This window comes from Pteropus vampyrus, unplaced genomic scaffold (assembly GCF_000151845.1).
Source record: "Pteropus vampyrus isolate Shadow unplaced genomic scaffold, Pvam_2.0 Scaffold228, whole genome shotgun sequence".
Lineage (NCBI taxonomy): Eukaryota > Metazoa > Chordata > Mammalia > Chiroptera > Pteropodidae > Pteropus > Pteropus vampyrus.
The window spans coordinates 988,254-1,014,554 of NW_011889009.1; the positions used below are offsets into that span (position 1 = coordinate 988,254).

A 26,301-nucleotide genomic window follows, 5' to 3' on the forward strand; every position below is an offset into this window, starting at 1 on the left:
GGAGCGTTCTGCCAAAACACGACACGTGCCAATCCAAGGACACGCCCCCGCCCTCGCTGCGTGCCGACCTCAGGGACACGGCTAGTCAGTAGCTCGTTTCTTGAAAAGAGAAGTTCGGGCCTTCGTGAGCGAGTGACCGTGTCCTGAACACTGGAAGCCGTGATCGTTTACGGAGACACCTTTCTCCCAGCACGATGCTAACTGAAAAGTGCAGCGGCGATGCTAGAAACGGGGCCCGTCTCTGCGAGCGCGATGCGGGCGGATGCGCGGTGGCCCAGGGGGGCGGGGAGGGGCCTGACCAGGAACCGGCTCCACGGATCACCACGGTTACAGCGGGGGAGGGGGCATAAGGGAGACCCACAGCAGCCAGGCCGTCAAAGTTGCCACCGCGAGGAATGTATGGCCTGAGTCGGGGTCGGGGGAACAGGGCGGCGAGGCCCGTGTCCTTTAAAATGGACAAGGAGGACATGAAAAGGGACTGGCCCAGGTTCGAGAAGGCTGCAAACGCGGAGGTTAAATGCGCTGGTACTCCTGCACAGAACCCGGACCAGAACACGGTCGCTGCCGGTGCCGCTGGGGACATGTGGACAGCGTCTGCTATGGGCAGGCAGTGACACGCAGACGTTGATTCCCTGATTTGGAGGGTAGGAGTGTGTCCTTCCTCTTTGGGACATGTGTGTCGACACGGAGAAAGAATCCAAAAATTAAATGTTAATACTTAATAAAAAAACATGTAACTCAGAAACTCACCAATGACTTTAACGAAATAAGCATCTGCTTCGAAGTTGTTTTTTAATGCGTGGATGGCAAAATCGTTCTTCGCATAGCCTTTCCCGAGTACCACAATGTCCAAGATGCCCTGAAAAAACCAAACAGGTGGTGAGAACGAACGACCAGACCGACTGAAGATAATGCAGATGTTTGGCGCGCGTACCGGGGAAATGTGAACCTTATTTATTCAACCCGTTTAACAAAAAATACTATTAAAAATGTACAAAACCTTGAATAACAAAACACGAATAAAATCTCTGGAGATAACGGCATTTTGGTATATTTCCTTCCGGTCATATCGGCATTAATTTTTAAAGGCCTATGATATGGACTGCCAAATCATGTCCAAAATTGGAAAAAGAGGGTACCTTTTTATCTGCCCTGGCTACCACTGCATCTTATCTTTTTTTCCCTCTAAGAAAGGGGAAGCTTTGCTAATTTTATTGGAGGAAAAAAAAGGTGAAGGTCATTTCAATTTCCATGCCGCTTATTCTTAGATGATAAGGTTGTTCGTTTCCTGTATTTTTTCGTAAGTTAGCCACTTGTGATTTTTCTGTACATTGATTACGTTTTGTTTCTTGAGAGTTTTTGAGGGCATATCAGTCTGCATAAACCCTTTTTATGTTAAGAATATTAATCATTTGATTCTTTCATAGCAAATTTATTTCCCGGCTTTAAAAACAATTTTAAATTTTATTCATTGAAATTTCATTTATTATGGTTTTCATGCACAGAAATTAAAAATTGATTTGTAATCACTTCCTTTGTGATATTTTTGCCGATTACTTTATGCTTGAAAACTGCGAATAAGTGAAATAACATGAGATTTGGTAGCAAAGAGACATGAAAACCAAGACCCCGATAATTCTAGAGTTGAGAATCAGCCTCGTAGAAAAAAGCAATACGAAAAGCAAACAGGGTTGGAGAGACCTTTAACGTTTTAGAATAAGTTATTTTGCAGGATATACTGTGTCATACTAACTCTGAGATTGAACGCATTTTTATTAGAACTTATTATTTTTCTGAGTGGTGATGTGAAAAGGCTTTTCACATTAGAAAGGAAGAAACCAGGGCCCTGAGCGCCCTTCACAAGGTCACCTGGCCACTGAAGGCAGAGTCATGAGAATCTGCAGGAACGGATGCCACCTCGAGCTCGTGAGGTTAAAGGAGAGCACCGAGCGCATTCTCCTGCGGCCCGTGTGGGGCCGGGGCCCGGCCCCCGCTGGCTGTGCTTCTGCGGCTGGCGCCCCTGCCAGCCCCGTGATTCCAGGGAATCACGCGCGGACTGACATGAAGGCGTTTTCGCATTTCACCGTACCGATCGACCGGCGGTGTCAACAAGTTTGTTCCCTCTGCCACGTGACATTCCAAAGGGCTCTCTTTAATGAACTCATCTGCTTTCATGATCTCATCTACATTTTCTGGTCAAACAGGGTAAAGGGGAAGTGAGCCGAGGCGGACAGCGGTTAGACCCCGACACACAGGACGCCTCTGAACTCACGTCTTCGTAAATGTCAAAGAAGGTTGCGACCACGGCGTCTCTGATCTGATTTAGGTCAGTCAGCTCCCAGTAGACTTTAAACATCCGGTGCGCCCCCTCGCAGCTCGCGTTATTGCAAGGGACGTTCTCCAGCAAGAAGGCCTGCTGATTGCTGCAAGACAGAGGGAGGGCATTTACTGACGCGCCACGTGACCGCGCGTTAATGCCATACCGGAACCGCGATGACCTAGCCCTTTACCGTTCTCACCACAAGGCAAGAAATGGGAATCATGGGAGATGGAGGGTGCGGATGGACCTTAACGTACTCGACACCGCGCCATTATACGTAAAGTCATCCGCTGTGCACCTTACGCTGACACACCGTCCATGTCAGTCATGTGTCATGAAACTGGAAAAAATAGATACGGGAGAAATCCCCAAATATTTGGAAATTAAATGAAATGCCACTAAATAATCTCTGAGTAAAAGGACTCGAAAGGGAAGTGACAAAGTACTTTGAACTGAAAGGAAATGAAGACACAGCATATCAAGGTTGGTGGTGTCACAGAATTAGTATTTGGAGGAAAATTTATAACACTAAGCACTTTATTAAAAAAGAAAGGTCTTTAATCGATGACCCCAGTTTCTTCCTTAGGAAACTGGAAAGAAAAGAGCAAATGAAATGTGAAACAAGCAGAAGAAAAGAAATAATAACACACGGGAAAGCAATGAAGTAGAAAACAGAAAGACAACGGAGAAAATCAGTGAAACCAAAGCTGGTTCTTTGCAAAGATTAATTATAAAACTGATAAACTTTCAAGCCAGAATGGCCGTTGAAAAGCATTACAAAGAGAGAAGACACTGGGTAAAAATATCAGGAGTGAGAGGTACATCACTACAGATTTTATTGACACTAAATAATAAGGGAATGTTATGAAAAAGTCTGTGCCAATATAATTAACAAGTTACATGAAACGGACACATTCCTTGGAAATCACAAACTACCAAAGCTCACTCAAGAACACAGACTGAAACTGTACTTTTAAACCTTCTTAAAAAACCCCCAAAACTCCAGGTCCAGATGGCTTCACCGATGAATTAGAGAAGAAAGAATATTAATTCTACACAACCTTTTCAGAAAATAGACAAGGAAGACATACAAGTCAATAATAGAAAGACAAATAATTAAATTAAAACGGGCAAACTGTCCAACCAGACAATTATCCACGAATGGCCAATAGCTCAACCTGAGCCATCGAGAAAATGCAAACCACACTGAGAACACACTCCAAACCTATCCGTATGGCTACGATAAACGCACAGGTGACAACGAGTTCCAGTGAGGACCGGGGGGAGGGGGACCCTCGCACACAGCCGAAGGGAGAGGACAATGGGGCAGCGGCTTTGGAAAACGGCCTGGAAAACAGTTCGTCAAATGGTTGAACAGACTTCCATCCCTAAGTACATTTATTTATCTTCCATCCCTAAGTACGTTCTACTCCCAGGCGTAGCTCAAGCAAAATAAAAACATGTCCACACGAAAACTTGTATATGAATGTTCACAGCAGTATTATTTATAATAGCCAAAAAGTAGAAACGCAAAACATCCATCAACCGATGAATGAATAAAGTGCGCCACATCCGCACGGCGGGATGCCGCTATTCGACGACGAAGTCCCGACGACACAGACCACCGCTCCAACCCAGACCCGTTACGCCGAGTCAAGCGGGCCCGCCATGGAGCACCGTGTGCTATGTCGCTGCATTCATGCGACGTGTCCAGAATAGGAAAATGATACACATATAGAGAGAAAGAGTGGTTTTCTAGGGCTGGCGAGATGGCAAGATGGCCAGGGTGACTGGGGCGTCTTTTTAGGGCGGTGAAAACGTTCCGTAATGAACTGTGGTGCCAGATGCGCAGCACTGCGGGGAAAAGCCACCGGACTGTGCGTGGCGAGCGAGCCGTATGCTGGGTGAATGATGTCGCCATAAAGCTGTTAATAAAGAGACGTAAGTAACCGCAGGTGATGTGAACCCATTTAAAAAAACCCACGGGAAACGTTCAAGCGACACGGCACGTCCAACGCACGATCAAACGGCTCTTCTCCAAAAGGGGCGATACTCGCACAACTGGCGTGTAACCTTCTGAGGCTGGTTTTAATTTCTCTTCAAAGGCTATTCAAATCGGTGTTCTTCCTCAACACACGAGCCCCTGACGAAGTCTGGGCTGCTCTGGGTTGCGAATATGTCCCGTGCATCTGTCTTGGTTCTCATTAAGAGAGGGAGCTGCCGGGTCATTTAACGTGGAGTTTGATTTTCTCCCTGGCTGCTCTCGGAGCTCGTGTGTCCACTTCAGTCGTTTCCATCCCCGGTGAGTTCTGCTCGTCTAGACTGTCATTGTCCTTAGCTCTCTCCCTCGTAATTCCCCAGTGTCATTATCAGCCTGGCTCACTGGAGGAGGCGAGCTTCTACTGGGGGACATGTGTCGTTCTGCCTAAACCCCAGGAAGGCAGTTCTAGGCACAGAAGAAAAACGAATTAAGGAGGAACACAAATAAGCCCATGAGGAATTTTCTGAAAACATAAGACAAAAAGAATTTTTTTGAATTGTTGCTCGGACACCTATGCTGCCGGCTATGGGTAAATGCAAAATCCTCAGCTAACGTGATGTAACAAAATAAAACATACACTTTGAAATACTAAAAACTATTGAAATGTTTCTGTTATACGGATTACTGGTGAGAAACGTTCAAAGAAGTGATACACTTGACATTCAGAACAAGGTTCGCTCGCGCTCTAGGCAAAAGCGACACATTTATTCTCCAGACAGCATCTGTGAGGTGGGATCCAGTGTTTCTTGAACGAGAGGAGGAAGTAGCACCTCTTGTAGACCAAGGCCAAGTGAAAGGCAAAACTCATTAGGGTGCACACTGAATGCTAAAGGTTCCTGCAAACAAGTAGTTAGAAAAGATTTTTTTCATGTTTTACCTTCATTCAAAGGTGTTCCTTATTAAATTGGCTAATTTGGTGGCCACTACATTTTCTTTCCAGGTATTACATCTGTTTATTATGTAAACCGAAATACAATGGTCATGTTACTTGTTAGCTGGGTCATGGCATCATCGGGACATTCAGACTTTTAAGTCGTGGACACACAACTTACACAGTGCTCGTGCGGGAGGAACGAGGACCGGTTAGAAAGCACACGCGTTCCTGTTTAGTTAGTCCTGGCAGCTGCACTGGTGAACTGGCGAAGAGGAGAGGGAGACAGGAAGTGATGAAACAGATGGGGAAATGAGGCGTGACTTCCGCGTTTCCGGTGACTGGCTGGGTGAGCCACGGCGCCACCCTGCGACGTGTGGCACGCTAAGGACGGGCGGACGGAAGAGGAGACACTTTTGGGTTTGGGTGCCATAGGCGCGGCGTCCAGGGAAGGCCCACCAGGCAGGCAAATCCCTGACACAGGGATTGAAAAGTCCTCGGCCTGTAAGTGGCAGTTAAAATGGCCAAAGCCGATGAAGACCATGAGCATGAGAACGAAGGGCTGAGAGTGGAACCCTCAGAAGCGCCAATCCCTGCGACGGCCAGACGAAGAGGCGTCCCCAGAGGAGATGTGCAGGCAGTTAGAGAGGGTACAGAGAACAGGAGGGTCTTAGGGGTGAGTGAGCAGCAGCCAAAGGCAGGCGAGAACCTGGTGACCGGAAGACCGAGGGCATCCACCGGATCTGTCATCAGAAGTCACTGATTGTGGGCTGTGGCCAGACTGGGGGAGCGGGGGGCGGGGGGCGGGCGGTGAATGGGAGGTAATAAAGTAGAGACAGCTGTCCAGAGTCATGAACACATTTTTTTTTAGGTTTGGGGAGACTTGCACATACAGTATTTATATAACGACTGGGAGAAAAGAGGGTGGAATGAGCAGATTCTGACGGCGAAGCAGAGGGGGATCGTCGATGCAACGAGATCCTGTGCTCAGTGGAGGAACGGAAAAGCAGAGGGTGTCGGAGCAGTCGGCGGGGGAAGTGTCAGACCGACTCCGGGGAAGCAGAAACGATGTGAACTGGGGAGGTGGCAGCTGTGACGGGAGAGGAGCGGCCTGCAGAACACATCGCGAGAGAGGGTGGTGCAGGAGGGACAACCACAGGGCAGGGAAGCCGGGGAAAGGAAGCCGAGGGAAAACCTGGGCGTTATTCACCTGGGAGTTAAGACAACTTGTGTTATGAATCTGAATGAAACAGCCGAAGGAAGAAAGACAGGAAAAAGTCAATAGCTGAATATTCTACCTTGTGGAGGATCCTCGGGTGACAGATAAAAAGATCAAAAACCGTGCAAAACAACAGCTCGGAAGGATGAAAAATACATATCTTACTGTGATGGAGAGACACTGTGTCATTCGATATTAGAAATGAATATTGTTTTTGAGTATGTGAATGTTAGCTAAATGGGACATCTTATGTGATTTTTTTTTGAGTTATACACTCACTCCCAATATAGGCAATTCCTATAGAAGAATTTCTAAAGTGTTTTAAATATTACTGAAGAAATGTCTACTCTCACCGGTGAGTCCTCTGGGCAACCGAGTCATCTGTAGATGTTATTTTTAGATAAATGTCAGTCATACTCACTTACAGTTGGGGATACCCATGACATTCAATCGAGAAATACAAACTGTTCTGTCACTAGCTATATTTTGTTTACACCATATTCTAAAACCACAGCTTCTATGAAAACAAAACAAAACAAAACCGGCTTCTATGAAAGACGTTAGTTCATGAAAGGTAAGAAATCTCATGTACTTGATACCGGTGAGGCGAAAGAACCACATTAAGTTTCAATTTTATCTTCTCAGGAAAAGCTTGACAACATGCTGAGTTAAGATAATTATACACTTTAGGAAAAGGGCATTATCCCATCAGCGAAAATGCATTAAAAAAAGATTAAACCAGGAATGTATACACAATCACCTATTAAACCCTTTATTAAGCAGAGGACAACACATTTAGATAATTAACTAAAACTCTGAAAAGAAAAAGCAGATGTAACACAATTAGTGCTTCTATAAAACTTAAAACTTTTTCCTTCGGGTCTTTCTTGGCCTTGAGTGACCCCAAGTGACCCAAATTAAGATCTAAGCTGATCATCCACAGTTACTTTTTACCATTACTTGAAAGTGAGACAAAACTCTCAGTTCTTGGGATAATTATGGCTTTAAAACTGTCAAGTAATGGCATGCCTGTGATAATGAAAATTTATTGAAAATATCGCTAATAAGCTGTGACTCCCAAGTTAGGATGTTCTTGCGAACAATAAGTTGTTGAAGGTACAGAGACTGAGATTACAGTGGGTAAGACCATGAGCCCAACCTCCGTCCTGCGAGAAACGAGTTCGGAGTCTGTTTAAATGCTCCGGCTAAAATGCCCAAGGGGTCCAAGCCGGGTGGCCCGCGGTTCCGCTGCCGCTGCCCACCCCCTCCACCTCCGCGGCACGTGGAAAGTGACAGCTCCGCGCTGCTGTCACTCTAGTATTCCGCTTGATTCCTGATCTTCACTTATTCGGACGGGGTGTGGGGTGTGGGGTGTGGGGTGCTGGAGCAGTTTCTAAAACCCATGAATGATAGCGTTTGAAAGGCTTGGCTAACGTGGATTTCGTGCCTCAGAGTTCTGTTATTTTAACAGTTTCTCTTCATGTTCGTAAACCATTTGCTAAATCCCCCACATGTATTCTGCTGTGTTTAGTTGACTATGGCTGTCTACTTCCTGAAGACTCGGAATAAATAATACATGGGTTTTCTTAGAACGCGAGAATCCCAGGCCTCCCTTGACATCACATTTCTTCAACTGCTGTTTCTGTATGACGAAGGGCACCATTTTCGAAATGCCAGTTATGAGACAAAACAAAAATGCTAGCAAGAAAACACACGATCATAAGTATTTATAAGTTATGGCACATTTTCGAGCATCTTACACAAGCATAGGTGCTCACGTTGGTAAGGTGAAATCGTGTACACACTGGAGTTGATCCTAAATAATGTCCTAAATTCAACTCTATGTATAATGCCTGGCACACTCTGTTGTTCATTAACTCTAGAAGTATAATAAAAAGGCTAGGGAGTTGCATTTTCTTGTGTATTCTTTTTCATTTTACAGTATATATTATATGCATAGGGATCCACACGTATTTTAACTTATGAGTGATTTAATGGATTTTTAAGAGTAATTTTGCCACTTTTAGACTGATTTTAAAACCCGAATTGTATTCTGCCGTATACCAAAATGCAAAGAGATCATCTCTGGGTGATGGAATTATAGATGATTTTAATGTACTGTTTTATTTGTACTTTATAGATTTCTATAATTTGTTTGTTCGAAAAACATAAATTCTATTAAACCTACAATGCCGTATTTGTATTCTATTAAGTCATGACAGCTTCTGTTACGTATTAAAAATAAACGACTCATCTGATAAGAACATGTATGGTCACGAACCCCCAGTCAATGACACCAGAGAGCTCCTCTCCCACCCACCCCTGCCACGGAGGCACTGCCTATGCGACAAGACCAGGAAAGGAGAGGAGAGAGGGGACAGTTGTTCAGCGAGAGCCCTAACTCTCCTCTTTTTCAAATGAAGTGACTGTATACACAAGGGACAGTCAAGAGTATATACAAACTATTATAATGAGAGTAAAACTATATTGGCGAATACAAGATCCATGTACCAAAAATTCAATTCTCATCTCACATACCAATAACAATCATTAGAAAACTAATTTAAAAAATCTCATTCACAGCAACAATGAAATTTCTAAGTTATCAAGGAGTAATCTAATGGAAGATGTGTAGGAGTTTTCTGAAGATAATGGCAAAACATGACTAAAGAATGTTTTAAAAATATGAATAAGTGTTATGGGCTGGAAGATTCAACAACACAAATAAGCCAGCTTCTCATAAATACAAAGTAATCAAATCAATCAAAGGCCCAACAGAGATTTTTTTTTGGTCGAATAAGGAAAATTAATTCTAAAATTTATGTGGATGATCAAAGGGACAAAAATAGTCAAGAGAATTCTAAAGAAGAAAAATTACACAGGAAGGTTTTTTTCTCGTATATCAACACTTATGTTAGAACTACAATAATTAACGCAACGTAGAACTAGTACAGAGACTGACAAACAAGGTAAGACATCAGAACAGAAGGCACAGCAATAGGACCACGTACGTAAACTTGGCATATGACAAAGTGGCATTACGATCAGTGGGGAGAAAAACAGACTACTCAATAAGGGAACAATTTATTATCCAAGACAAAAAAAAGAATATAATTAGATCCCTTTGATGAGATACACAAAAATAAGTTTTGGTAGATGGAAAGACTGTATGTGAAAAGGAAAAATTTTAAACTTTAATAATAAATTGCAGAAAAATATTTTTATTACCATAGGATATATCAGTATTACTGAAAATAAGGTCAAGAAAGCTTATGCTGCATATAAGATAATCTGTATGTAGTCTATGGACACATTTGTAATATTAAAATGAATATAATCATGCCTATTGCCTGTATTCTCTGTCACATGAGAAGAGCTGACTGAGTGCCGGTGGTTATCATTGACACTGCGGTAGCTTACACATGCTCACATAGAGAACATTCTAGATTCTATATTCAATCGAGCTACACAGGCCATAAGTGACTCAAAATTATGTTAAAACCAGTTTGCTTATTTTATTAGAAATATATCTAATCCATGCATTGTTATTTCCCAATTATAAATAGTAAATCTAGAAATATACTTACAATGAGCATAATACCTGGAAACTTAAAGAGAAAATCAGATAGGGCCATTTTCATATATCATTTTTAAATGGTAATACCAAATAAAATTGGACTTAGAACCACGAATTTGAGTTTCCAGTCTGTGGAGACTGAGATGACTCGGTGCAAACCCGCGCTGTCTAAGGCGGTGGACACCAGGTCACGTGCGGCTAGTGAGCCGCTGAACTGGGGCCGCACCAAATTCGGACGTGCTGTCGTACAAAATACACCGTGGAATCTGAAGAATCAGTACAAACACATAAAACACACCAGTAACAAAACTGGTTTGAAGAATGTGTTATCTGAACTTCTTATGCTGTAAGGAGAAGGCTGTGTGTGATATGCAAGCGTATTTATTATTTCAGATTTGGGTGGGAATTTGTTTCCAGTTCAAGCTCAGAACTGCCTATAATCAGTAAGATTATTTGAGGCAAATAGATCACTTTTAAAGTATATCACAAAATTATATATAATAAATAAGGCAGAAGAAGTTTGTTTCAATTTTATAGCAAATATTTATTCGTATGTCTTCCTCTCCTTATTTCCTGATACTGTCTTTTAGGTTCCATGTAAATTTTAGGATTATTTGTCCTAATTTTGTGAAAAACGCCATTGGTGTTTGATAGGGATCATGCAGAATCTGCAGATGGACATTTTAACGATATTAATTCTTCCCGTCTGCGAGAATGGTGTATCCTTCCATTTACTTATGCCTTCGATTTCCTTCAACAACGCCTTACAATTTTTAATGTTCGGGTCTTTCGTCTTCTTGGTTACATTTATTCCTAGGTATTTTATTCTTATCGAGGCGATTATTTATAAATGGGACTGTTTTCTTAATTTCTGTTTTGATAGTCTGTTATTATGTACAGAAACAATAGATTTTTGCATCCTGATTCCGCATCCTGCAACTTTACTATATTCATTTATTACCTCAGTTTTCTGGCAGACTCTTTAGGGCTTTCTATATATAGTTATCATATCATCTGCAAATAGTGGCAGTTTTACTTGTTCCCATCCAACATGGGTACCCTGTATTTCCTTCTCTTGTGATCGCTGAGGCTAGGGCTTCTGATACTATCCTGGATAACAGCGGTGGCAGTGGGCATCCTTGTCCTGTTCTTGCACTTTCTACCAGTGAATACCATGTTAGCTGTGGGTCTGTCATATATGAGGTATGTTCCTTCTACATTCATGTTGCTAAGTTTTTATCATAGAGAGATGCTGAATTTTTCTAATGCTTTTTCTGTGTCTAGTGAGATGATCTCACGATTTTTATCCCGTTTATGTGGTGTATCCTGCTGTTTGGTTTGCGGGTATTAAACCATCCTTGCATCGTTGGAATAAATCCCACATGGTCATAATGTATGATCCTTTAAATATTCTGCTGAATTTGTTCTGCATATTTTTTTTGAGGATTTCTGCATCTATGTTCATCTGGAATACTGGCCTGTAAATTTTTTTTTTTTTTTGTAGTGTCTCTCTCTGGTTTTGGTATTAGGGTAATATTGGCCTTGAAGAATGAATTTGAAAACTTCCCCATCTCTTCAATTTTGTGGACTAGTTTGAGAAGAACAGGTATTAATTCTTCCTCGAATGTTTGGTGGCACTCACCTGGGAAGCTGTCTGAACTTTGGTTTTTCGGGAGTTTTTTTGATGACTGATTCAATTGTTTCTAGTAACACGTCTATTCAGATTTGTTGTTTCTCCCTGATACAGTCTTGGAAGATTTTATGTTTTTAGGAATTTATCCATTTCTTCTAGGTTGTTGGTGTGTATTGTTCAAAGTACTCTACAATCTTTTGTATTTCTGTGGTATTGCTTCTCCTTCGTTTCTGATTTTATTTATTTAGGCTTGCTCTTTTTTTCTTGATGAGCGTGGCTAGAGGTTTATCTATTTTGTTTATCTTTTCAAAGAACCAGCTCTTAGTTTCATTGACCTTTTCTATTGTTTTTTTTTTTAGTCTCTGTCTCATTTATTTCTGCTCTAATCTTTACCATTTCCTTTCTTCTACTCATTTTGGGTTTTGTTTGTTCTTTTTCTACTTCCTTTAGCGACGTGACTGCTTCATGTATTTTTACCTCATTTGATCTTCACTACAGCTCCACCACAGAGGAACAATGGCTCCCCTCGTTTTACGGATGAGGAGTTTAAGCAATCTGCTCGAGGTCGCACAGGTGGTAGGCGCCTGGACTGAGACCGCGGCCTGCGCTCAGCTCCCACCCCATGGTCTTTGGTCTCAAAACACAACTGGGTCATTTACTCATTAAATATGTTGACCTTATTAAAGATCAAGTTTTGTTGAATGAAAAATATGCTTTCTATTTTATATTAGACGTTCACTTCTGTTCTTTAGAAAATAAATGTGTGAAACAAAAACAACAGGTGGCCTAAGCATTTGGGAGAAGTTCAGGAACCACATAAGAATCTGAGCTCGTTGCATTCCTTCTGGAAAGCTGACTGTGCTACGTTTAGGTGCTGTTCAGTTAAAAAGTGACGCAGTGACGATATCTGACAAATACTTCCCACCTAAGTTCCATACCTTCCAGAAGTATTCTTCAGTATGGCCAGGGCATCTGGGTAGCCGTCCATGTTGTAGTCTCCGATACGAAGGGTGATTGGAATCGGTATTTCGGTTGGTCGCTGTTCATGCACGAATGGCACAAAGCCCCAGAGTGTGCCCTTATTGCTGAAATCCTGCAGGACTGGAACCCACTATGAATTAAGAAGAAAAAGATGAGATTTGACAATTATTTTAGAAAAAAAAAATTCACCATTTGCAAAACAAATGATCCATTACAAGTCTTCAAGATAAGCATCATCTTAAGTTCTTTATCTCTAGAATAAGATAGGATATTATAATTTACTTTGATAAATAGGTAACCAATACACTGGGGAAAAAACAGTTCCTGTTAAAATTTATCATTAGTTACCTTTCACTGAATGGGCACATAGGGCCTTAGAAGGTTTTTCAGAGAGTCACAGAATCTTAGATTAAAACGATGTTAATAATCACAGAGAACTGCCCGTTTAAAAACTTGTTTCGTGAAAAAATAACCTCGAGTAAATATTTTTAAAAATTAGAGCGAACTGTAATATCTAATACCGATGTCCTTTCAAGACCAGTTCAGGAAGAAAGCTAGAACATTACAGACTCCCCAGTCCTCCTGCTGTGCCTCCGACACATAACGATGACTTCCGTCATCGTCTTCGGAGCCAAGCAGCTCTGGGTCTCTCTGGACAATACCAGCCCTGACAAGTCCTGCCTGCCCGTGATTACGAGCTTGGTCACCAAAAGAGCTGAAAGGCATGTTTTTAATAAATCTTTATTTCTATATTAATTATAATGAGTAGAGAGAATAGGTTGGTTTCAAAATAAGCTTTTGGGATTCTGTCTCTTCCGAATGCCTGAACCTTCCCTTCTAATAATCTAATGCAAACTAAAAATCTAAAAGTAGAAATCCTACCTTTAAAATGATCGATGTGCCTGTAATAAGCTCAGAGTATGGATACTGGCACATCACCTGGGGGCATCCAAGCAGAAGCGGGCATGGCTGGCTTGAAATGGCAGGAGGCCAAATGTACCTAAGATGTTTTTTTCCTTATAAGCAAAAGAGACTCATTTCTATGGATGCATGACAAACTGTATTAAAAATGGCTTCTTGAAAAAGATTTAGTACACAGGGTATCCTGAACATTTTCTAGGTTATCCAAAGAAAGCATAATTTGCGAGAGGAAAAAAGAAAAAAAAAATAGCTTAATGATAAAGACAAATTTACAGAAAACGAGCTGTTTTAAAGAACTTGTCTGCATCTTTAATCAACTTTTCGATCTTTCGTAAAGCAAAAAAAAAATCATCAAAATGCTTCACTTGTCTGAAAAAAAATAGTTGGTTTTGTTTTGGAAGATGGGAAATTTCACAAAATGCCAAGTTATCACAAATTTCTGAAGAGGCTGACAGTTTATTAATGAGGATAAAGTATTCCTGTTAAGGTAAATGTATTAGGGTCTAAACTGTGAAAAGATTTTTCATTAATGTGACATCTTTAACAGTCACCAAAAAACTGTGACATATATCTTCTCAGAGAGAGATGACTGTGTAATTTGAAAATATTCTTACAGGAGTCTGTCACTTGAAGACAGGCTATAATTCCCATGTTTACTTATACCCATGAACCAATAAGGAGGTGTTACTTGACTAATGTTTTCAGTGATTCGGAGTCAAAAAAAGTTCAAGATAATAAAACTTAGAAGTGTCATAGTTAAATGTTTTTAGGATGCTGACTGTATAAAGACTTGTTTTCTTTAGTCTCTTAGTATAAAATGTGATGTTTCCTACCCATAAGGGCTATAAAAGTCAGTGTGTTATTCTAACATTCATTATCCCCAAATAGAAAATAAAACTGAATAACTGTACTGCTATATTACTGGTTTCCTTTCGGTGTTATCGATACGGAGAAATTCTTAGTGTCATAATCTATCATTCCCACATTAATCTTCGGCTGTGACTATCAGATACTAAATTGTTTACCTACGAGCTGCAGGGGAAAAGTCAGCATGAGCGAATGAAATAGATCTAGATACTGCAAATAAAAACGAGATTAGTCTTGAAAATAGATGCTCTACATAACCCTTTATTATAGTTATTGTGTCTTGCCATATTCCCAGCATATAAAATGAAAAGAGATCATTCAATTACAGGATCAAGAATGGGTTTTCTTCACTGGAAATGATTAGAACAGTACTTTCTCTTTTAATAAACCAATAAAAAAAATGATTTAAATGCAGTTCACTAAGTTAAAGTGAGAAAGCCAATAATGTATTTTTGGTTTCTCTCTGTTCTGATTCTTTGGATATCTTTTCCGACCCCTGAAGATTTTCTTCAAGAACGTAATTCTATTTACATTAAAAAACGAGCTGGTATACCTGCTTTGTTCCGGATCCCGCTAAGTAGATGGTGCTTCTCTGGCAGTTTTTATCTTCACAGCCTGGGAGTAAGTGATCCATGTGTCCATCCCCATCTGCCAAAAAAAAAAAAAAAAAAAAAAAAACAAACAAACCTCAAGAGTCTATCAACAGCCACAAAATAAAGTGTTCTTGTATGGCAGATTAAATTTCCTATTTGCTCAAAGTCTACGTTAACCTGGATAAAATGAGAAATTTGACCTGTGACTTTGAATAAACGTGATTCAATTAAAAAATTACTCTGGTGCTTGTGCTTCCTGTTACTTAGACTGTGTCTTCTTTAAAGTTGCTCACTTTTCTGAGGTTAACTGTTTATCTAATGCTGGAAAAAGACCCCATTTCATGCTGGATAATGTTAAAAACAGTCAATTAAAAAAATGGGAATTTTGACTTATTTACATAATTATCATTGCTGCCACGGGAGCATGTCAGCAGTAACCCATTATTATATGGCATATTTTAAATGTGTCTTTACACATAACTTATCTTTACACATACTTTTTAAAAAGTGTCTTTTGTATAGCATGAACTTCAAGAGTTATAAAGATTTCAGCTCCCTGACTTCTAAGAAGCGCCAATAAATTTTTATCAATAAAAAAGCAAATGAAGGGAATACAGATGTCATTTCCAACGGACTGGGTTTTAAAATGCCACACAGTGTCTAGAAAGACTGCTCCAGATGAGGCTGCTGAGGGCTTGGAATCAGTCCCTCCTACCTGCCGGCCCCACGCCTGGTGGGGTGTACAGATTCTGATGTCCTAGAGCTAAATCGACAAGGACATTCACAGCGGAGTGTTTCCTTAGCTTTTAGATGTGGGGCCTGAATTTTTGTTGCTTTAATCACTGATTTATTTGCTCCGGTTTAATGTTTCACTTCACGTGTGCCCGCCGTGGAGCCTTCGCTTAGAAGGACATAGAAGGGTGACAAATGATGGCCTTCTGGTATAGGCTTACCTACTGAGAGATATATAACTATAATACGCCCACTGAGTCTCCAATAATGTATTCGAAAGGAAAAAAACCTTCAGGCCGAGTGGGACGGAAGCCTAGCGGAGGGAGGTGACCTCAGCAAGGCGAAGGCGAAGGTGGGGCACGGGCTCAGGGCAGGCCGCCTCTCACGATCAGCAAAACTACAGCTAAGCCACACGACGACCGGCACGGGGACCGCCTGAGGTCTAGCTGAAAAGAAGGCCCACAGCTGGGGACATATTGAAGAGGCCACCTTGAGGATGTAAGGGAATTGCTGGAAATTAAGTCAGGGGAAAAAAAAAAATCTTGGGAAAAAAAAGGGCATGGCCTAGTGAAAAATGAATTTCTTTCATTTAATTTCATGGGCTAATTACTTCAGATTCTCATGATTGATGTTTGTGATAACATTAAATAAAATTGTTGGAATAATAATGGAAAGTGGATTACTGAGAAAGAAGTTGAGAGAGAGATGGAACTCTAGGCAGGAAAACTTAGAAAGGAGAAGGCTTTCTGAGGCCATAAACATTTATCATGGTTAAAAAAAATAAATAAAAAAGAGCTAGTCAAGTAAGAATGAATTAAATGCAAAAATGTGATTTATAAGCTGGCTCTAGTAATAGCACAGATTTCATTAAAAACCAAACCATTTTATTACAAATTAATGGGGGACCGATTAGAGAAACGTTACTAAGTCTCTGCCCTTCATTTTTTCCCCAGTGGCAAAAGATTAGATCATGATTCACACTTTTCTCCCCCCCCCCACCCGTTTCTCTTTCTTCCAAGAAGTTTCCTATTTCCCATGAGTATATTCACCATGACTTTGCCGATATTTAATGCTGGCAAATAACCATCTAATAACCATACAACTAACTCACCTGATAACATCATAACCCCGCCTTTTAGTATAAATTATCAGCAATATTTTATAGGTATCTACAGAAATCTAGAACTCGATCAGAGACCATGTTTCTCGTGCTGCCTCTACGTGCTATTTTTTGATATTTAAGGGAAATGAGAGAAAAGCTTTCTGAGACTCCAACTTCATAACCCCCCGAATTTCTCTCTTAAAAAAACTTTTATATCTTACATGTTTCACCTTTCTGCATGTTTTTTTTAACTTTTATTTGAAAATAATTTAAACTTAAAAGTACAATAATAAAAACAGTACAAGGGATGCGTGTCAGCTCCTAACTAGATGTGCCCCGTGTTAACATTTCCCCGCATCTGTGCCATCATTTGTGTGGCCTGCGACATCCATCTCCTATCTGAACCAGGTACGGAATCACGTAACTTGCGGCCCTTCACCCCTAAACACGTGAGTGTGTATTTCCTAGGCACGGGCATGGTCTCTGACGTAACCACAGCACACTTCACCGCTTCGCACAGATTAGCACTTTTATCCGATGCGCCATCTACGTTCCGACTTCACCCAGCGACCTAATAATGCCCCAGTGTTTCTGCCCTGCAGCACGGGGCCCAGGAGAGGGGCAGGAATTGCATTTAGCTGCTATTTACCTTTAGCGTCCTTTAATCTAGAATGGTTCCAGTCTTTGTCTTTTATAATCTGCATATCTTTTTTTTTAACCTCACACAAAGGAATGTTTTTCTTTTTAGTAAGTTATTATGCTTAAGAAAGAAAGTAGTTTCAGAAAAATAAGTTTCGCATGAATCAGAGGCACAAGGCTAGGGACTAGGATTTGTTTATGCAAATTCTCTGCGAAGTGCTGAGACTTTGTGAGCAGACTGGGAGGGGCCCCGGACTGTGAGGCAGGCCGCACGTGTGAGGAAGTCACAGGAACCACGACCCCCGACTGCCTTCCTCCCAGGACCTGAGGAAGGCGCCTGGCAAGTTCTCCTGAAGGCTACGTTCCTTCCTGAAGACTAGACAGGAATGAGAACAGAAGGGATGACATTTTGATGAACTCACTTTATGACCTGCGGTGTGAAAACCGGCCCTCGGAGCAGCTCATCACTAGAGACTGAAGTGCACACGAGTCGTGTGATGCTAACCTTACGCCAGATTTCAAATAAAATTCTTCTCTAAAGCAGCTAATTTTCCTGAAATAGATTTAATGATTCAAACTGCTTTTCTGAAAAATTTTAATTTTAAAACCAAGAGGACACTAAAAGTTATTGTTCTCATAAAAATGGATTACAATGAATTTCTGCATAATAATTTTTCTGTTTAATTAAGCAGGAGACAAAGGACACATAGAAGAATGGGTCACACGTATATTACTCAGCCTCTTGAACGTTCGTAATACTTTCGGTCTCATGAAGTGAGCTCATCTGTGGTATCGTTTGAGTAAATTACAGCTCACTGTTCCGGCCCTGGACTCCCTGGCCAACCTGACGATCCACAGTTTCTCTAACACAGTGATTCCCAAATGTGGTCCCCGGTGCCCCGGCCTCAGCATCACGGGGAGCTTGTAAGAAATGTGAATCCTGGGGCCCCCGTCCAGATCTGATGCGTGAGGCAGGACCTCTGCGGGGAGCGCGCAGCCTTGTTTTCATAAGCCCTCTTATGAAAATGCACACATGCACGCGTGGTGAGGCGTGGCGTCTCCCACGGGTGCCAGGGTGCCATTACGTACTCCTACTTGCCCTGATCATGCTCCTCTGTTTAGCAATAACTTCCTTGTTAATCAGATGGCACTGCCCCGTCAGGACTCAGACCTGTGTGCCTTTCTCAGGAGCTGTGCTTCAGCCTCTTAGGCTTGACTCCAGGTCATCTGCAAATTCTTGTGTCTTCTGGATAGGTCACTTCACCAGGGGGACAAAACAATTACTGTTACGTAAAACAGTGGTTTCGTGTGACTGTCTTGCCACTCCATGAGAGGTGTGGAGATTTTAACGTAATGGAAAGACTAGTTAGATATGGATTTTTAACTTGGCTTAGCTCGTAATAAATAATTAACCATCTAATTTTGGGAAAGAAACTGAAAAATAAATTTTTAAAGTACTAAGATACCTGAGGAACAGGATCTTTGTATTTTTAGAGCTGTTCGAGACATATTCTGCGTGCCCCAGCTCCCAGCTCCCCTCTTTAGTGGCAGCCACGGTGGCGGGTCCACCTGCAGGACGTGGGTCCTGCCCCGTAAACACACAGCTGGCCCTCCGCAGACCAGGGTTTGCATCCACGGATCTTAATCAATATTCTATGATGCAGAGGGCCCGCAGTGATCCCTGCCATTCTATATGAGGGACTTGACCATCCCCGGATTTTGTACCACAGGGGGTTCTGGAACCAACCCCCAGTGGATACCAAGGGCCAAGTGGGGAGTCAAAAGTTATACGTGAATTTCTGACCGCATGGGAGGGTGGAGTTGGTGCCCTAACCCCGCACTGTTCAGGGGTTAACTAGTACATATAACATACACACACACACACACACACACACACACACACACACACACAAAACTTGTACATATAACATATATACACATATACACATGTATATATGTATATGTATACGTATGTATACATACATATACGTGTATATATACGTATGTGTATATGTATACGTACGTATACATACGTATACGTATACATACATATACGTATACATATATATACATATAACACACACACACACACACACACACACACACACACACACACACACATAATCCTGCACAAATGATAGAGTACTCCACTTGTTTTTGGCACCTTGACTTTCTGATTTAATATATCTTTGAGACTGATAAATTTACATCTGCTCCACATATAACGGAGCATTACACTGAATGAATATAGTATCTCTTAAAATAACCAGTCCTCACTGATGAGCAAACATTGCATTGTTTCCAATCTTTGATAATCCAAACGATCCAACAGTGAATAATTCTGACATATATTATCTCATCTTTGTGAAATTATATCAAAGTATAAATTCCTAAAATGGAAATTACCGTTTCAATGGTCACACAAACATAATTTTTTCATTTTAATCTCCAAAGAGGAGTGGTTCTCAAACTTTTTAGTCTCAAGAATCTTTTATACTCTTAAAAACTGAAGACCCCAACAAGCGTTTATGTGGGTCATATCTATGGGTATTTATCATATTAGAAATTAAGACCAAGAGATACTTCAATACATATTAAGTTAAAAAAAAATCACAAACCTATCAAACCTAAACACAAATAACATTTTCACGAACATTAACTATTTTCTAAAACAAAAACGTTTTGCAAGAAGAGGGGTACATCTGACTTAACAGAAAAAGCGATCTCCACACTGCTTTTGTATCCAATCTGTAGTTTCGGTTGACGAACATGAAAACAGTTGGGAGAAGGATTTGAACGACCTTTCAGATGACCCCCGAGTCTTCCCCATCACCACCCAAGTCCGTGAGCAATCACGTCTTGAGGGCTACTGCGATGAAGAACGTGGAGCCGCATCGATGAACTCTTCCGACTCCATTAATTAAAAGCCGGCAGTCTAGTTTATACTTTGAATGTTTTAGGAATGTTTTAGCAAGGCATGACTTTGTAAAAATCACACAGCAAACATTTAGAAAATACTGGTTCACTGAGATATGCGGATCTTTCAAATGTCGAAACATTTTGTTATACGATATCAAAAATTCACAAGTGTATATCGCCAACGATCTCATCAAAAAAAATCTTTCGGTACTGGGGAGCCATCAGCTCATGGGAGCAGATAAAAGTTTCCAAAATTTCCATGTTTTTTGCTTGAAAGATCAAATGTGTAAAAAAAATTTTTTTTAAACTTAATTTGATTTTTTAAAAAAAATCAAATGTATTGGGGTAACATTGTTTAATAACATTATATGAATTTTGGGTGTACGGTTCTATAAAACAATTCTATAAGAATCAAATTTTACCCCTGGCACCTTCCCGTCCGTTGCTTTCTTGAAATGACAAGCTCATTTTGTTCATTTTAGAGAAAATGTCTACCAAATTCCCAGGACTGAGTAACCATAGTTTGTCAGTTGTTCTTTCAGGTAAAAAACGGCGTGTTACACTAACAGAAATAGCCGCTTCGGCTGCTGCTCGAGCGCACAGACGCCTTTCGGGAAGACAGCGCCTCATCCGTGCGTCCTCATTTCCAGACACAGACGGTCAGAAGGGTATGTAGCTCAGGCGTCGAGATTTAGTTAAATGATTTCTGCTGCTGCTTCATCAAAAACATCCTTAAGTGACACTATTTTTCTTATTTCCTTCCACCTCCTTCTTTATTTTAACACTGTGAGTGCAGAGTACAATACATGCTAATCATGTTTGGCATCGCTGCTTTGATCCGAGCTAAGTGGCAAGCGGCTTCACCCGCCCGGCTTCTACATCGTCGGAACAATGTCAACACTGAGAAAGGGAAATGGAGCCTTAGAATTACTGTGAAGATGGTTTTGACCCCATGGTCCCCCGAAGAGCTGCAGGAAGTCCCTGCCCCCGCCCCAGGGGTCCACTTTTGGACCACGCTTTGAGAATCTCTGCCAGAGAGGTTGTACCAATAAGTGAATTATCCAATAGTCTGATATTTGCCACTCTAAGTAAAAATGGTTTTAATTGTTAGTTTTCTTAACAATGATGTTATTGGTCTTTTTCTTGCCAATTTGTAGAAGTCCTTCCTACATTAAGAAAATTTTTCTTTGGTTTGGGATTTATTAATAGTTTCCTTTATAGCTTCTAGGTTTTGGTTATAACTTATAGAGGCATTTCCAATTCACAGCACCCTGAGACATTATTTCTACTTGTAAGTCTTAGATTCACCTGGAATTTATTTTAGTATAAAATGTCAGTTATAATCCTACCATACTTTTTTACAGATGGATATACCTAGTTGTACCACACCCCTTACTGAATGAGTCATAGTTTTCAGAAAAGAAACTCAACATGTCTTGTATGATTTCTCTTTATCTGTAAAATGATCAAAAGGAACACGATTTGGCTACTGCGAGGGGCCACTGTGAGGATTAATTATGTTACCGTATCCCCTCGCTGTGTGCGCTCAGGACAGTGGAATGCTGTGCTTAGTAGGCAGGCGACTGAGAAAGAACGCACGACTCCTGGACTGACAGAGTGCCTGGTCTTGAGAGTTCTCACTTCCAGGACGCACTGCCAGTGGGAAATATGGAAACATTTGATCATGAAAAATGAAAGCAGAAATTTAGGATCTGACGAATGTTACTCCATAGATAAGGTAAAAAAATTGTAAGTGGAATGGCTAAATATTTCGATCTGTAACCTGGAACTCTGAGTTCAGTAACGAAAACGAATCAGCGATTTCTGAATTACAGAGGAGAAAGTGGCACGACAGCTCAAACAGGGGATAAGTCCAAAGGACTCTTTCCACCTTCTGGAAAACTCACTCGTGGATGGCTACGACATACACAGATATAAACACTGCAAGTCACACGACTAATAATGGTAGAAGGCTCTGAACAGATTTGCAGGCTTTCTTTAACTGCTAAAGAAAGTGGGACCCAAAGCTAGAAGATTTCTATGATTTCTAAAACTGCATTTCTTGCTAAAACAGATGCAGAAAAGGGAAGAGGTAACAGCTTTCCCATCGCATTTGTCAAGAGACACGTGATAGGGAACGTATTCACTTACAAAACTACATTTGTTGCGGTTCGTTATAATATAGAGCTGGAAATACACATACAAGTATGTACTAAAATAGAAAAATTACCCAAAGTCCATTTTCTTTTCGCTTCCACTGAAACATATAGAGTATGGCACTTTATATTTTTCAAAAGAGCACAGTAACATTGGATAAATTATAGGCACAGAAATCGACCAAATATGACACAAAAAGGATTAGAATAGCCGGATTAGATTTTTTAAGGAAAAAAATTCAGAATTTTAAAATAAATGATGAATAGTTTAAAAAAGAGGGCATACATGAAAATATTTTATTTCTTTAGTGTTTTTTTTAATGCTCATAAACCAAACTATGACAGTAAGAAACAGGTGCTAGGTCAATTAAAAAAAAAAGAAAAAAGAAAAAGAACATATTATCGTATTATCATGTGGAAGGTATAAACTTAATTTCTTCAAAACATTCGTTTTAAATGACAAAATTATGAACATGGGCATCAGTTCCTTGTTTTGCCTCGGGTGCTCAGTGGCACACAGGTCGACTTCTGAGCTGTGTTTCTGTAACGCAGTTGATACCAAGAGTTCAGTTTCGCCAAGGCCACGGCACGGTTTAAGACCACGGGCTTAGGTGTCACAAGCACCTGGGTTCCTATGTCAGCTGTCACTTGCTAGCAGTGTGACTACAGGCAAGTTACCATTTCTTAGCCTTTGTCTCTTTATCTGTAAAATGCACACAGTACCCCAACATTTTCTTATACATTTTAAATGGTGTCGACGATGAAACTGGCAATCATTCACTGGGTGTTCACTACGTTCGCAACACTGTCGTAAGTTTTACACGTTATCTCGTCTTCACGGTGACACCTACCATGTTATTATCCTATGCTCTCACCCCAACTTGACAGAAGAACAGAGGTACCCAGAGGTGAGGCACTTGCCTGTGACCAGTTACTGAGAGGCGGGCAGCCTGACTCAACCCTGTGCTCTCAGCCACCACACTGTGCCTGGCACATGCAAGCTTAATAAACGCCAGTCCCTGTCAGGATGGTGAACACTCAACGGTGTCAAACAGGTGACAAACGTGGATGCTACAAGGTCAACGACGGTCGCTTTCACATAAGTCAAGAGTCGCCGCTCCAAAAACGCAGGGAAAGGCTACGGCCATTCAGTTTCCTCTGGAGAGCCTGAAGGATGGCATCACCCCCAAGAGGAAATCGGCTCATTAACCCAGACGTTGACAATGGCCATGAGTTGGGGTTATCCTGCAATTTCGGCCCACAACCGTCTGTCACTGAAACACGCGCGCCCTTGGGAATTCACCTTTGAGATCCCTTTATAACCTGTGATATTTTAAATAAACAGGGCTAGTTTCAAAGCACAAAAAAGGGACAGATTTCAAAGACTAATCTGAAACATTCTTTTGCAAAATAAGTACTTTACAGTCATGCTAATTTTGAAATTTCCATGAGAAAAGTATTTTAGAAGTTTTTAGTCATTTGATTGTACAATGAGCTAATTAGCACTTTTTTCTCAGAAGATAAACATCTTTAATTCCCTTCCCAACTGTAGTAGAGTAGTTATCATTTCCGCTGAGGGCAAAGGCTGATAAACATGTAATCTCTACAATAACCAACACGTCTCCAAGACCTCCAGCTCTCGGGGCTCAGCCCTCACCTTTAAGAATACCCCGCACCCCGATTACATTAATAAAAGTTTCTTCTATCCGAAATGTCCGGAGCAGAGTTGACTTTTCTAGCTCAGGCTGAATTCCGTTTCTCTAGGTGGCTGTGAACTTCCTGTCACAAGGGTGGGGACGGGTGAAATGAATAACTGGCAGCAGTGACAACGCCATCAGTCTCACGAGATATTCATGTTCCAAATCAGAATCTCTTTATACAACCTTTTCAAAGGAGAAATAGCGAAGCGAACTTTATTAAGTCGCTAAGGTCATAAGCAAAGTGAACGATAAATTCTGCATCAGCTACGATCTCTTAAGTTATTTCATGTACGTTAATGAAAAGTAAATTGTTTGACTTAAGAGGTGTAAAGATCCCCCCTAACTTCGGTGTTTTGTTCACACAGCTTCCTAATCATTAATCCCTTTACTTTAAATAATCGGTCAACAGAATGTAACAATCGACTTTGACTAAGTTCAAAATAGATGGTAGGAATATAAAGGGCCACGGACACCATGTCCGTTACCGCCATCCATTTTACAGGTGGGGAAATTAAGGCCCGGAAAGGTGAAACTGCTAGTCCAGGGTCACGTGCAGAGGGAGAGGCAAGACCTGCCTCCAGTCACGTGTTCCTTCGGCGACGCGGGCTCTGTTTAGGAATGATTCTGATGTAAGAATGGCCAGGCTCAGGTAATTATCTGGGCATAAGTCGCCACGCAACATCAGAATATTGATGTACGGCTTTCTAACTGCCTTCTGCAGTTTATTCAAAGGTACCGGAGCGATTTAAGGGGTTACTCATCTGTGAAATAATTGAAACATCACTTACTATTACATTTGTAAACTTCTCAATTGTGCTTGTAAGCACTGAAAAAAATCACCAAAGAAGAAAAAGGGGAGAGAAACATCCAAACACGCGGTTGTCTCAATTTTCATAAATATACAATACCTAAAGCTTGGCTCCATTTCCCCCCCGCTCTGATACGCTGGAGGGGTATGCTGGGTGGAGGCGGAGAACAGGAAAGCCCCTAACATCTGCTGAATCCTAGCAGAGCTTCCTTTGTATACACTCTCACCCTTAATTCTGACAAAAACCGTGAACAAAGTAGTTGTATTCTCATTTTAGACACGAGGACATTGGTGCTTGGTGACAGTAATCGTCCAGGCAGAAAGCTAGTTAAGTGAGTGGCTGGTAAGTACGAGATTTAAATTTCAAGTCTAAGTTTATTATCCAAGGCCATCTCCTTCCCTTACTGAAACTGACGCGCACCTTTGAAGGGTTCGACCGAGATTAGCGACCTAGCAGAGGGCTAGACTCTAAGGCAGTGGCCAGTCGTGGACAATAAGTCCTCAGATATAACCTGAGTTTATTGGTTCAGGTATAAGAAATGTGAACGCTCCGTCTAAATTTGTTCATTCAGCAAAATATATTAACATCGTGTTAACCGCAATATGAAATGGTCAATAACTTTCCTAAGTCCGGGCAGCAGGTGGGGGAGGGGCTGGGATTCACACCAGGAGCCTCCTGGCTTCAGAACCACAGGCAGGTCCCTCTCGTCCCCATGCCCAGTTCCTCATTCACGACACAAACAGAGAGGACACGAGGCTCCCTGCGGCTTTCGGGGATCTGCCCCTTCACCTTGCTCTTCAAACGGGAGAACAGACTCTTCATCACTGACTGGGGCCGACTAAGCAACACTGACTCAGAAACGTGACGGCCCAAATTTAGATTTCAAAAGTTACAAGCTGTGATATCTACATCTGCATGGCTTCGCCGTCCAGTAAACAGTGTCTTATGAATTTACATGTCCATAATGACACGGAAGACACGCCATCGCCGTCCTGCTACACTGGCCCGCCAGTCGTGAAATAATTGTGTCAGCACGTAAAGAGCTTCCCATCGGGCTCCCTTCCATCTGGCCGATCGCTGACTTTGCTAAGGACAGTGAGACCCGCCGTTATTCCCACCCAATACCCCGCCCGCAGCACAGGTGCACATTTTTCCTTCGTTCCTTGATAAATGAGGTCATTGTCCTGTAGGATGAGTTATGGCTGCAGAAAATACATTTTG

At 41.4% G+C, this 26,301-nt stretch overlaps 1 protein-coding gene across 1 annotated transcript in view; it reads right to left on the reverse strand.

Annotated features, from left to right (window-relative positions):
• Positions 1-26,301, reverse strand: part of ITFG1 (integrin alpha FG-GAP repeat containing 1) — a 123,444-nt gene that overhangs the window by 42,141 nt on the left and 55,002 nt on the right. Inside the window, exons 8-11 of the mRNA XM_011373740.2 lie at positions 14,984-15,078; positions 12,600-12,772; positions 2,273-2,423; positions 751-859 (exon numbers count right to left, since the gene is read on the reverse strand). Coding sequence (XP_011372042.1) covers positions 751-859; positions 2,273-2,423; positions 12,600-12,772; positions 14,984-15,078 — 528 coding nt within the window. The remainder of the gene's footprint in view (positions 1-750; positions 860-2,272; positions 2,424-12,599; positions 12,773-14,983; positions 15,079-26,301) is intronic.